This window comes from Herpailurus yagouaroundi, unplaced genomic scaffold (genome assembly GCF_014898765.1).
Source record: "Herpailurus yagouaroundi ecotype Mexico unplaced genomic scaffold, PumYag 28, whole genome shotgun sequence".
NCBI lineage: Eukaryota > Metazoa > Chordata > Mammalia > Carnivora > Felidae > Herpailurus > Herpailurus yagouaroundi.
Genome location: NW_024412376.1, coordinates 3,708,644 through 3,721,605, shown reverse-complemented (window position 1 = coordinate 3,721,605; position 12,962 = coordinate 3,708,644). Strand labels below are relative to the sequence as shown.

The window sequence follows — 12,962 nt, the reverse complement described above, 5'->3', positions numbered from 1 at the left end:
ACTCAAATTTTTCACCATTTTACACATGTCTACAAACAAACATTAATGTGCCGTGAGTGTTGATTTTGTTGTTACAAATAAATCTTAGTGAGTAGGTGAATTCACAAATACAGAAGTTGCAAATAATGAATATCGACTGTGTGTATGTGTGTCCCTAACTACATATATTTACATACAATAATGTACTCATTCAACACTGGTGTGGCAGGCGCTATATTAAGTATTACATATACTGTCTCCTTTATTATAATAATTCTGGTATCTAATTATTACCATCATCTTTCCAATATGAAATGGAGGGCTGGAGAAATAAAATAACTTGCAAAAGTTCACACAGGTATACCGATTGTAAAACTGAGTCTGACTTCAGAGCCTTCATTTATATGCTATTTAAAAGGATTTGTGACACTCACCTAGGCAGTAGTCTCATTGTTAAAATACATTACTCTGTATTTCACCTATTTTTACCAGGAGAAAAAAAAAATTCTTTCAATGAAGCAAGTGGACACTCAAGACGCTTCCTATAAAGTTAGAAAACCACTGCTTTTAATCATTATATTTAACTGAAATTTAAATAACCAAGGTAACTTACTTTGAAAACAAAGCTATAGAATTTAAATGCCTATCATTATTTTCATGTATGCTTCCAATTTCCACTCATCTAACAAATATTTATTAAATGCCTACTATGTGCCAGGAAGTGGTCTACATGCACTCATCATCAGAGCCATTATGCTGTAATGCCTCTGGAACACACTTCAAAACTATTCTCTCAATCTTCTACTGTTAAGACATACACACATCACAAGAACTTCAAACTCTTAAGGGTCAAAAATGAAAGAAAGTTTACTGCTGAGTCTAATGCCATTTCCTGTCAAACCAATGATGTCTGAGAATTACATAAAAGAGAGTGCTCAATATCCATTTTTGCTAAGAATGATAGATGTATTCATAAAAGTTTATATGTGAAACAGTAACTTTAAGGGACAATGAATCAACCAGGATAGATTAGATACCCCAAAGTATCACAATAAAGGCATCTTTCTTGTTCTTGAAAAGTCTAATGTAGGTTGAATGGCCCTCCTCCGTCTTGTAGCCTGGTCTTAAATTAATGCACATTACATCTACACACGATTAACTCAAAGTCTGGGGAATGCAGGAAGCAAATGGATTTTGGATGACTAACGTGTCTACCACATACGCAAATTAATTTTCTTGTTAATCCTAAATACGATACCTAACTATTGAGATTACAGATAATCTTAAAATTTCACTTTGATTAATGGTAGATGGTGGGGGAATACTTGTGGTTTAAAACTTTTTTTTTTCTATGCTTTGGATTTCTACTACACAATTCATATTCTTTTGAAAACAAAATTTTAAGAACAGCTAAATGATGTCTTCTTTAGAATTTTGAGTAAGAACAAAGTCCCATTCTTGTTTCAATTATCTTGTTTGTATGGGTTTATCATGAGAAAAGGGGGAAAAACACTAGCTAGCAAGCATAATATTAGGGCCTGTGACCTGTGTCATGTACCATCACTTAAAAGAAGTTGGCTTGGGTAAGGTGTTAAATAGTGCCCCCACTCACATTTCAAATTCATGTCCACACAGAATTTCAGAATGTGAACTTATTTGGAAACCAGGTCTTTGCAGATGTAATCAGTTATGCTGAGAGGAGGTCATAGTGAATGAGGGCGGGCCTTACTGGTGTCTTTAAAGTAAGAGGAAGGACACAGAGATATACAGAGAGGATGGGCATATGAGATTGGAGCCACAAAGTTAGAATGCCAAGGGAAGCCAGCAGCCACCAGAAGGTAGGAGGAGGCAAGGAAGGAGGTTTCCCTAGAGCCTTCAGACAGAGCACAGCCCTGTCCACATCTTGATCGTGGACTTTCAACATCCAGAACTATAACAGAATAATTTCTGTTATTTTAAGCCCCCCAACTTATGATAACTTGTTGCATAAGCCCTAGGAAACTAATATAGTTTTCAAGTAAGTACTTGATATAGATTTCAAGTAAGTACTAAAACTCAGGAATTACAACTATATTAGGATGTTGGCAAAATCTGGGTAATATTTATCTGTTTAGTTTTCACAAATATCTTAGAATTTTAGACCTATTGGAGACATTAGCTGTCACTCAAGTCTTATAGCTTCTCTGGAGACCTTTCTTGCTCTCAACAAGGGGAAGACCCTGGGTTTTCTTCATTCTCAGTTCTCGGAGTACCTCCCCAATGTAGAGGTCTCAAACATTCCTCTGCCCTCAGTCACATCAATCCATTGATCCCTGTTCCAGTGCTTCCCCTGCTCCTCACAGGTGTACAGCCCAGGAAAATGCTGGCATTTTGTGTATAAACCCACACCAGCACCATTTTCTCTGTGCTGCCTCTTCCTTGAGATCATTCGCTGTCAGGATCAACAAACCTTTTGTGGAAAAGACCACATAGCAAATATTTTAGGCTTTGTGGACCATATGTATCCTGTCACAACTATTCAGCTCTGCCAGTGTAGCCCCCAAATGGTCTTGACTGAAGGTAAGTGAATGTGTATGGTAGTGTCCCAATAAAACTTTATCTATGGACACTGAAATATGAATTTTATATACTTTCCCTGTGTCACGAAATATTTGATTTTTTTTAAACCATTTACAAACAAACATTTTTGGCTGTCAGATCAGACAGTAGGCAGCAGATCAGATTTGGTCCTCAGGCCAAAGTTTGCTAATCCCTGATTTAGATCAGTGGTTCCTGACTAGAGTCAGATTTGCCCACTAGGAAGCACTTGGCAATGTCTAGAGACATTTTTTTTTTTTTATTGTTACAACTAGTGGGGCTCTTCTGGAATCTATTGGGTAGAGGTCAGGGATGCTGCTAAATAGAACAGCCCCTCCCCCAACTGAGAATGTCATACTGCTGAGTGAGAAGCCCCGGTCTAGAAAAAGGATTCCTTTGAGGAATTGAGACCTTTCCCTAACAATCCCCACTGGTTAGATGGTTATTAAGGCCTTACTTAAGGTCTCTCCTCATAAATTCTTTTCAGACATCTCCAACCACAATTAGTTTGACCTCTCTTCAATATCCTATTGTATTTGTAGACATTCACACTGTGTCATATATTGTTTTCCAGTGCCTGTGTTCTCTCCTACTACATGGGGAGCCTCTGGAGTGCAAGGAGTGTCTTATTCACTTTCTTATTCTCAGGACACAAGATGTTTGTTAAGGGAAACTAAGCTAAGAAAATAATGAAATGAAACCTCCATATTATTGGGCATCTGAATGGCTCAGTTGGTTAAGCATCCAACTCTTGATTTCAGCTCGGGTGATGATCTCGCATTTCATGGGTTCGAACCCTGTGTCAAGCTCTGCACTGACAGTGTAGAGCCTGCTTGGAATTATCTGTACCTCTCTCTCTGCCACTCCTTGCATGCTCTCTCTTCCTCTCTCTCAAAATAAATAAACTTAAAAAAAAAAAACAAACCCCTCCATGCTATGAATTCCCTTATAGCAGATACCCAAAGAGGGAATTTCAACTTTGACAGAGAAATTACTTCTATCCCTTAGGGTGGACATTATCTGTTTGAGAATTCCAGCTTTGTTGGGTGAGTCAATCACCAGCAGAAGGACCCATGCTCCACATAATATGAACTACCTTTGGCCAGAAAGCCTAGAAGGACTGGAGCTGTCTGAACCTCTACTCAGTGAGTAGCTCCACTGTGAGCCAGCCAAGACTTCCCACAGCCACCTCTTGAAGCATCAGTGACAAACCTACAAGCATCTGTTGAGCTCATGCACTGCCTTACATGAGGCTAGGGCAATTGAGGCCACAGACAATGATGGATTTTGCAGAGTCACCCAGCCCTGAGTTTGTTCTTCCTGCTTGTCAGACCTGACATGTCTGATGCCCCTTGGATTCCCAACTCAACTTTCCTCCCCACCTCCTGATCTTCCCTCATCCTTACCTTGAGATCTTCAGGGCTCACAGCTCATATCTGCCCCTACCCCCAGCCTCTGCACTGGCTGTGCTTCTTCCTAATACCACTGCTATCAGCTAGTCCACACCCTGGACAGCCAGGACAGCACCTTTATTAGCTCCCTCCTAACACACATCCAACGCCCCCAGCACACTATCCAAAGCCTCAGTGGCCAGCCTTTTGGGCATTCAGACTATTTCTCCTATCCTCCAATTTAACCTCTGTTCAAATATGGTCTCCTGCTTACTTCTATTAGCTCTACCCTTCCTCCTGTCTGTCCAATCACACTGGATTAATGTTTCATTTGGCAGATTTCTGTGGCTGTTTTGATTCCTCTCTTCCCCCAGGTTTCTGTGACCTCATACCCTAGCCCATACTTGTACGCTTGTACTTGTCCTCAAGCATGGACTGAACACCAGGTTACATTTTTCTGTCACTCTCTGTCATGGAGAAGAACATGGCAGGCAAGCTTGTGTATGGGAATGTGGCAGAATTCAGAATAACTGTGGAGATGTGGTTCCTCTGTGAAGAGTGCTTATAGACCAATGGGTGAAGAAAACTCACCCAAGGGACACGGCCTTGGACAATGGACAGTAAGATATTTTAAGTGCAAAATTATATGGCACAGAGTTCAGAGGAGAATAAATAAAAATAGCTCCATTTCCTCAGTGGACAGAACTAAGATTGGTTGAGCTCTTTGTGATAAGCATTTTATATCTATTAATCAGCTTATGTAATTATCACGGAAAACCCTTGACATAAGTAATAGCATTATACCCACTGTACAGATTGGGAAAAGGAGGCTGAGGCAAGTGAAGTCCTCTGCTAATAAAGGATGGGACCCAGATATGTCCAACTTCAAAGCCCATGCCATACTCGTATTGCCAGCAGCCGTGATAGATTTCAGAGATGGCATGAGACCTGAATTGAGCCTTGGAAGATGAATGTATTGAGATCTACAACAGGTAGAGGGAAAAGGGCATCTTGGATATAAGACGGTAGGAGGGAAGACACAGAGGGCTGATGATGCAGGAGACCTGTTTGGCCTGTGTGTAGAGAAGATAGAAGAAATGAGGTTGGAGGTATAGAAAAGTTAACTTGTACAGGCTCCTGCACGCTAGGAAAAGAAATTCACCTTGGGGCCCCTGGGTGGCTCAGTCAGTTAAATGTCTGACTTTGGCTCAGGTCATGATCTCTTGGTTCCTGAGTTCGAGCCCTGCATCAGGCTTTGTGCTGACCACTTAGAGCCTGGAGTCCGCTTTGGATTCTGTCTCCCTCTCTCTCCACCCCTCCTCAGCTCATGCTCTGTCTATCTTTCTCTCACAAATAATAAACACTAAAAAAAATTATTTAAAAAAAAGAAATTCACCTTGACATCATAGGAAATAGACCAGAAGTTTTGTACAGTATAGTATTAAATTGTGTTTCGGGAATAGACCCTGACACAAAGACAGACCTTTTGCCCCTCAGGCAATCCCCTGACAAGAGTTATGTGAGCGCTATCTACATTGCACTTGAGGTTCCCCAAGGTGGATATGTGAGAGGTACATACGGAAGTGCCTTCTTTGGCCAAGGGCTTACTTAGGTCAGTGTCTATCCTGTGGCTGCAGTTAACAAACTACCATAATTTTAGTGGCTTACAACAACCTCATTATATTATCATTCTAGATGTCAGAAATCTTAATGCCATAGGGAATCTTAATTTCTCCTTGCTGTGTAACACATATTCATAGGTTCTGGGGACTGGGACATGGACATCTTTAGAAACCACTGTTTGGTCTCCCACAGTCAGTGATCTTGCCCTGGAGGCTCGATCACTGGCAGATCTGCAGTCATCGAACATACCCTTGTAGGCCACCCAGGCAGCCACGTGGGAAAAAGTACAGCGAAGTGCACAGGACCCCAGAATGAAGCTATCAGGCAGTGCATGGCTCTGTCTAGTTACTTGTCCTCCTCATTCTGTTGGAAGTGCTCACTTTCACCCACAGACTCAGCTCCCTGTGAGGGGCTTCCAGGGCCAGATCCCAGCCTTACAGATGCAGAACTAAAACAGATGCAGCCTGACCTCTAAGGTTTGGCATCAGCCTCTGGCCCTTTATCATTCTGCATTTTGCTTTGCTAACAGAGCTTCTTCCACATCTCTGAGATCTATGCCCTCTCAGGGCTCTCAATGGGGTGTCTGGTTCCTCCTTTTATCCTCCAGAGATCTTGAGTTCTCATCCTAAAAATGATTTACTATTGCATCTACTTGCCAGTTACCAGTTCCAGATCCAGGGTCCTGCCCCCAGCTTAGTGATGGGGTCTCTCTCCTCCCGATAGCGCCCCTTCCCGCCCAGCAGTCTCCTCAGCTCCATGGCCAGCCCTTCCCCCCATGCCCACCAGCGCTGCTTCACTCCAGTGGGCAGCTCCTGTGCCAGGCCCTGCTTCGGTTCATGGAACTCATCCCAGAAAGACTTGCCTCCAAGGAGACACACACAGTGTCCCTGTGTGCTGTTCCTGAGGTAGTATTTGAACAACCCCACATTAACCAGGAAGTCAGTCTTTGGTAGAAGAAAGGAGTTGGGCTGCACCTCCATCAACTTATTTACCACATGTTCACCTTCTACTTTCCAAAGCTCTTTAAATCTATTGTTTGCTCTGCAAAAGGGCCTGTGAGGTAAACACATCCAGTGTTAGATTTAAATGACAGATGAGAAAACTGAGGTTGGAAAGGAGAACAAACCTAGCAGAGATCACACGGCACCTAGGCCAAGCTGGGGCCTGGGCTCCTATCTCCCGACTCCCAGGCCAACATTCTTTCTGCCTATCGGCTCAGTGGGTCAAGCCTGCAGGTAGTATCAGGCTGAGAATCCGGTTGGAAGGATTTTAAATGTCATCTAGGCCAATGTCCCAGGCTGGACCCCCCTGAGGAAATGCCCTGTGGAGTATCAGCCAGCTTCTGCTTCAACACCCCTCCCCAACCCCCTGTCACCCATCACGCCCCAGTCCTATGTCAGCTCCAGGACCTGTTACTCTGGAAGGGGCAGCTTACACAGAGTACCTGAGCAGGCATTGCCATCTCCGCCATCCTGACTCAGTTGGTTGGGTTTCCTTTTGGTTTCATTACAGAAATCTAGTATCTCTGAATCTTAATAATCTTTTTCTTATCTTGAGCTCAGATCTGACTCCTTAATGTTCTACCTACTCATTGGGTACATTTGTTGCATCCAAGCTCACACACACACTCCCTCACTCACACACACAGTCACATTCATGCACACACACACATACACAAACACATACTCTCACATATTCTCACAAATTCTCTCACACTCATGCACACATGCAAACACACACTCTCATATGCTCACAGTCTCACACTCACACATGCACACTCTCACATAGTCTCACACACATTCACACACACACATATCCTCACACATTCCCTCACACACACATTCACATATTCTCACACTCATACATATACACTTTCTCATATTCTCACAAATGCTCTCTATACTCCCACATGCACACACATATACACACTCTCAATCACACACACATATTCTCACACACTCACACTCATGCACACACTCATATTCTCATACATAGTCACATGTTTTCACACATTCTCTCTCTCTTTCTCTCTCTCTCTCTCTCTCTCACACACACACACACACACACACCCCAGAAATCTCTTTTTTCCCATGATGACTTTCCAAAGATTTGCCCCTGAGCAATCTGTTTTCCATGGTAAACCACCCCTGTTTCCTTTATTCTCCCCCTAAAGAGAGGATTTTCATGACCTTCACTGTTCTGGCCTCTGACCCACACCTCCTCTAAATCCTTCTCACAGTGTGGCAAATGACCTGACTACAGCAGGTAGTCAGCCTCTGATTTGGCCAAGACCTCCATGCTGAGGTCCACTGACCCTATGAGACAGGGGAGCCTAGAATTCTCCTCAAGCTTTCATCTTGCAGCAGGACCTAGAAAAGCATGAACAGGAAAAGAGATTCTGAAATGCACTAAGCAACAAGAATGGGAACTGGTATTTGTCCCAGCAGGTCTGTCAAGCTTTTCAGAAATTCTAGTAAACATGCTCCCATCTGGAGAAGACAACTCAAACTGCAATAATTCTGCAGGATATCCAGTTGATGCTTGATCAAAGCACATCTTGCGTAGGCGGAAAGGTAATGATTCACAGATACCGATTGCTCACCCTCATCAGACGGAGTAGCTGGGGGAAGCAGTGACTTGTGCTTCAATTATCCCTACCCAGAAATCACTCTGGTTCAAGAGCCTGTTATTCTTGGAGGGGTAGCTTACACAGCATCCCCGAGCAGGGGACTCGCTTCTCTCTAGCACCTTAATTCAGTTGGTTGGGTTTTATGTGTTCTTTTTTTTTTCCTTTGGTTTTCATTACATAAATAATTTCAAGCCAATCTGATGGAGTATGCAGAGAAGTTCTTAGATGTGCATCGGGCAGCCACAGCTTTGAGGATGACGTCCTTCAAGAATGGCCACTGGGCTTGGCCTCCAGCAGCAAGAAAAAACGTCAGGCAATCCTGACTCTATTCACAAACTGGAGGGATTTAGCTTAGTAGCTCAGGAAGCCCATGACTGGGTATTCTTTTCTGGTGCCTCTAGGTCCTTATCCTTACTTGCAGTAACTGAATTTGTGTGTAAGACCAAGCCTCAACCTATATATCCTTGGTCTGGAAACCAGGTTCCTGATTTGTTCCTTATACTTGACTTCCAGCTCAGTACTCTTGTCTTAAATAATGGTGTCCTGTCACTCTCTCAACAGCCTTTACTTTCACCAGCCTGAAGCCAGGGCCCTGCTACCACCTGCCCCACTTTCCGATGCTGGTACCCAGCTTGAGTCTCTGCAGGATCTCTGTATCCAGATTCTCTGTTGCTAGGTTCCACTCTCCTATTAAGCCCTCAAATCCTTATCCTGTGCCACACCTCCCAATGCCTACTCTCTGCTTATACTTGTACCTAATGACTCATCTGGCTCTAGAAGGATACACTGCTTCCTTTGCTCCCTGCCAGCAGCTGGGTTGACACTAACCCAAGCCTAGGGACCAATTTAGCCTCCCAGACCCTCTAATTCTGTTTGGTGTTGCCATCTTCCAAGACCCTTTCTGCTGTAAGCAGCTTCCAAGAGAATGGGTGAGAGCCTGAGCTACAGAAGGGGATGTGCAGCCCAAGAACCATGAGCTAGTTGAGAGAGGGAGATGCAGGCATAAGGCAACTGAAATCTGTTTCCTCAGCCCCAAGCCACAAGTGGATCAAGCTACTTACCTCCCACCCTCCCTCCCTCCCCTTCTTCCCTAACTGGCAATGTGATTTTGCTCATACTGAGGATTGGGCCAGCTCTGTGGACACCAAGACAAAGTCATTGAGTAAAGGGTGCAGTTTAAGTGCTCCTGATTTTTCCTTGGGAATATACTGTTGGGAACTAACAAATTACCCCCAAGTTATATTTACCAGCTCGGAGGGTATTTGAATTCAGAAAAACAAACTGGCACTTGCTTATCTGGAGGATGTATTTAAATTCACAAAGAACCATTTGTGCCATGTGGTGTTTTTTTTCCTTACAGAAAGAATAACTCTCCCCTTTGCTAATTGACATGATAAACAAAGATCCAGCTTCTCCTCTCCCATCACTACCTCCAAAATTAAATTTAACAGCAATTCTCTGCTTAGGCAGAAAGAACAAATGGGCTAGTTACTCATTCGTGGAAAACAGGTAGAAATTTTCCAGTGACGGTTTCTTTGAGGTGTCTATTTTAAGAAATTTGTTGGGGAGTAGGTTACAAGGTGAATATCCAACCTTTTAGAGAGCAAGAATAAGGAGTTTCAACTGAGTGGCTGCTTATAAAATGCTAACACACGGAGTGTGCCCAGGAACAAGCTGAGCTCGGCTCCAGATTTCAGGTGTTTCGCAACCCCATCCTGTATCTGAATGTCATAGCCACCTTCACAAAAACAATATCCTTCAGTTAAACTAAGTAGAAAAATATAGTGAAAATATTCCTTGCTATTCTCTAGGTGAAAGAAGATATTTTTCTTAAGGAAAACACTGGCGAGAATAAAAGCCAAGTATTGTTTTAGGCTCTCTCCAATCTCCAAAATACCATTTAAAAAATAATTACTCCCACGATTTATGCATGATTCATTAGACAAAAAGATAAAATGCACTGCTAAATTTTAATTGCATTGGAAGAGTAGACATCATGAAATATATCCCCAGCTTCTTGGGATTATAACCCAGGCTAGTAACATCCTCACCATAATTTAAACCTTGTCCAAATAGTCTAACTTGATTCAACATCAACAGTAGTTTAGTTTCATAATTTGATACACTTATGAAGAATTATTTTAGTTAAGCAATTACAGGGTCAAATGATCTTTTATCAATAATTAAGCTTCTTCTTGTCGAAGTTAATAGGCTGGAATCATAGACAAAAGATATGTCACCTCGGTGGGGGGGGGGGGGGGGGGGGGGGGGGAAATACCTTAGTTGTCTGCAAAGAAGCATTTTAAAGACCACAGTTTTCCTCCTCCACACCCTCACCAAGATAAGAGCAGGATGATATCCTGCATCATACTGACACAGACAGTGAATATACCCACTCTACACAATACACTACCTATTCCATACGAATTACACACTGAAGCTAAGAAGAATAGCATTCCTTACGTAATAGGTATAGTATCTTATATAATATATGATAAATATGATAGACAACATCTTGCAGGATGTAAACAGCCTTGCAAAAGATGCCAGCTGCTGAATTATTAATCTGAAGGAGCCAGGGTGAGAGAATGAGAATGTGCAATTATGTATAACCCTCTGATGACAGCAAAGTCTGCTGTCCCATTCCTTTAGGTTTTGAAGGCTATCTACCATTAGGTTCTATTCAGGCAGCCTCTTCTGAAGAAGAAGCACAATTAATGGGATAGGCATGGTTCCTGGACTTCAGTATCTCCCATGATCATTTTCATACACATACCTGTGGTCTTTAATGGGGTTTTCTCTCCTAGCAACAGTTTTAACCTTTTGGCATGGATTTTGCCTTGATAATGTGAGTCAGCCACCACTGCCGAAGTAAAGGACATGTTACAGAGTGTACAGCACTTATTCTTATCCACCATATCAGCATCACTTCCCTGCAAAGAAGAGAGAGAGAGAAAAAAACATTAGCAAGAACCCGAAGTCTTAAAATTTCTTTTTTTCCCCATTCCATTCTGTTGCAAATGAGATGTACCAAAAACTTTCTTATTGAATTGTCTAGTTTTTGCTCTGCAACCTTTTTTTATTCATGATAATCATTATCAAACATTTTCAGTTACTGACTTCAACCTACATTTATTTGGTGGCTACTCTTGCCAGACACAGGGAATATAAGACACATGCGCAGATATGAGTTGTCCAAAGAAAAACAGGGCCCACAATTAGGTGAGAGCACATTGTGTCTGGCACCATGAGGGAAATGGTCTCTAATTGCACCCATTATGCTCATTAAAGTAAGTAAAATATCAGAGTTCAGATGACCTGAATTATTTAGCAGAAATTATCATTTGGCATTCAGCTCTGTCTTTCACCAATTTTAGCCTCACCAGGATACATGGCCACATGTTCAAGATTTTCTTTTTTAAGATTTCTTTAGGAAGTTGAACATTTTTCATAATTAACTTGAGTGTATATCATAAAGCTATGATGACCATGCTGGCTGAATTTTCTAGGAGAGTGTGTGTAATTTCCTTTTCTTTGGGAAAGGTGATTAGTTAAATATGGCACAGAATACTTAAATCCAGCTTGATTTTTATTCTTTTGTAAGACAAGACAATGGAAATGAATCATGATTCAGAAAAAAATAAATCCTTTGTCAGATCATGTGACCTGGCTATTGTGCACAAAGATCACCAATTGCTTATATTATACAAGGGGAAAATGAAAATTTGGGCTCTCCTCCAGCCTAGAGACTGAGAGAAAGGCAGACTCAGATAAGGAGTTAATCTAATCCTCAGTGGAACAGTCATAGCAAAGCATCTTTTTGTTAAAGAGCAGCCTTGGATGAGGATCTGGCCCCACAATAGCCCCTTCTCTTATTCCAAGCAGGCTCAAAGAATGCAATGTAAAATAGCATAAGGAGAGGATGAAGGTGGGGCTAGGATGGGAAAAGGGAATTGTATATTTTCTGCAGAACAATAAGATGTCCAGACTGCTAGAGAGATGTTGCCTTGCAAATTAAGTGGCAGTCAGAAAACTAACTCCTTCCTCCTTATGGCATTCATCGGTAATAGCTCTCATAATTAATGTTCGTCTTTGGGAGAAGTGTAGTGAGGGGTGTGGGGGCACCTACTGCCATTTATTCTCTTCACCTCAGATTATTAAATCTTAGTGTGTCTCCCCAACCCTTTTATCAGAGTTAATGGGTGAGATTTAAGAAGTGTTCCGTTTGGAGGTGGGGGGCCATTGAGGAAATAGATCCTGTATACAGACGAGGAGCTCCCCTATAAAGGTCCTTTCCTGGACAGAGAAAACACTTAGGGCAAGAAACCTGGGTAAGGCATGGGGCTGTGTCCACTGAGTGATCCTTGCTGATGATTTAAAGCTTTGAGTTACTTTGAGTTTTCCCCTTACACTCAGTTAAAATTAAAAAAATCACCAACACTTTTACACCTTTGTGGTATATACTGTGGAAACTAACTGGACTAAGCAGTACAGGAAGAGTTGGTTTTTCATCACCTACTTCTGCAACCAGGCCTAGGAGATGCCACAGCACCCATGCAGGGGGTAAAGCCCAGGAATATCAGGAAATTACAAATCAGGAAATTACTGAAGGGTTTGAGCCCAGTAAATAAGGAGTGGATACCTCATGAGGGCTGAAAGACCCAACTGGTACTTTACCCTATATGCTAGAGGATATTGGCCTTGCATATAAAAAAGAAGAAAGAAAGAAAGAAAGAAAGAAAGAAAGAAAGAAAGAAAGAAAG

At 42.2% G+C, this 12,962-nt stretch overlaps 1 protein-coding gene across 2 annotated transcripts in view; it reads right to left on the bottom strand.

The window, feature by feature from the left end:
• ZMAT4 (zinc finger matrin-type 4) overlaps positions 1–12,962 on the bottom strand; it is a 347,224-nt gene that overhangs the window by 146,243 nt on the left and 188,019 nt on the right. For both annotated transcript variants that reach the window (XM_040452367.1, XM_040452456.1), the window contains exon 4: positions 10,976–11,132. In XM_040452367.1, coding sequence (XP_040308301.1) covers positions 10,976–11,132 — 157 coding nt within the window. The remainder of the gene's footprint in view (positions 1–10,975; positions 11,133–12,962) is intronic.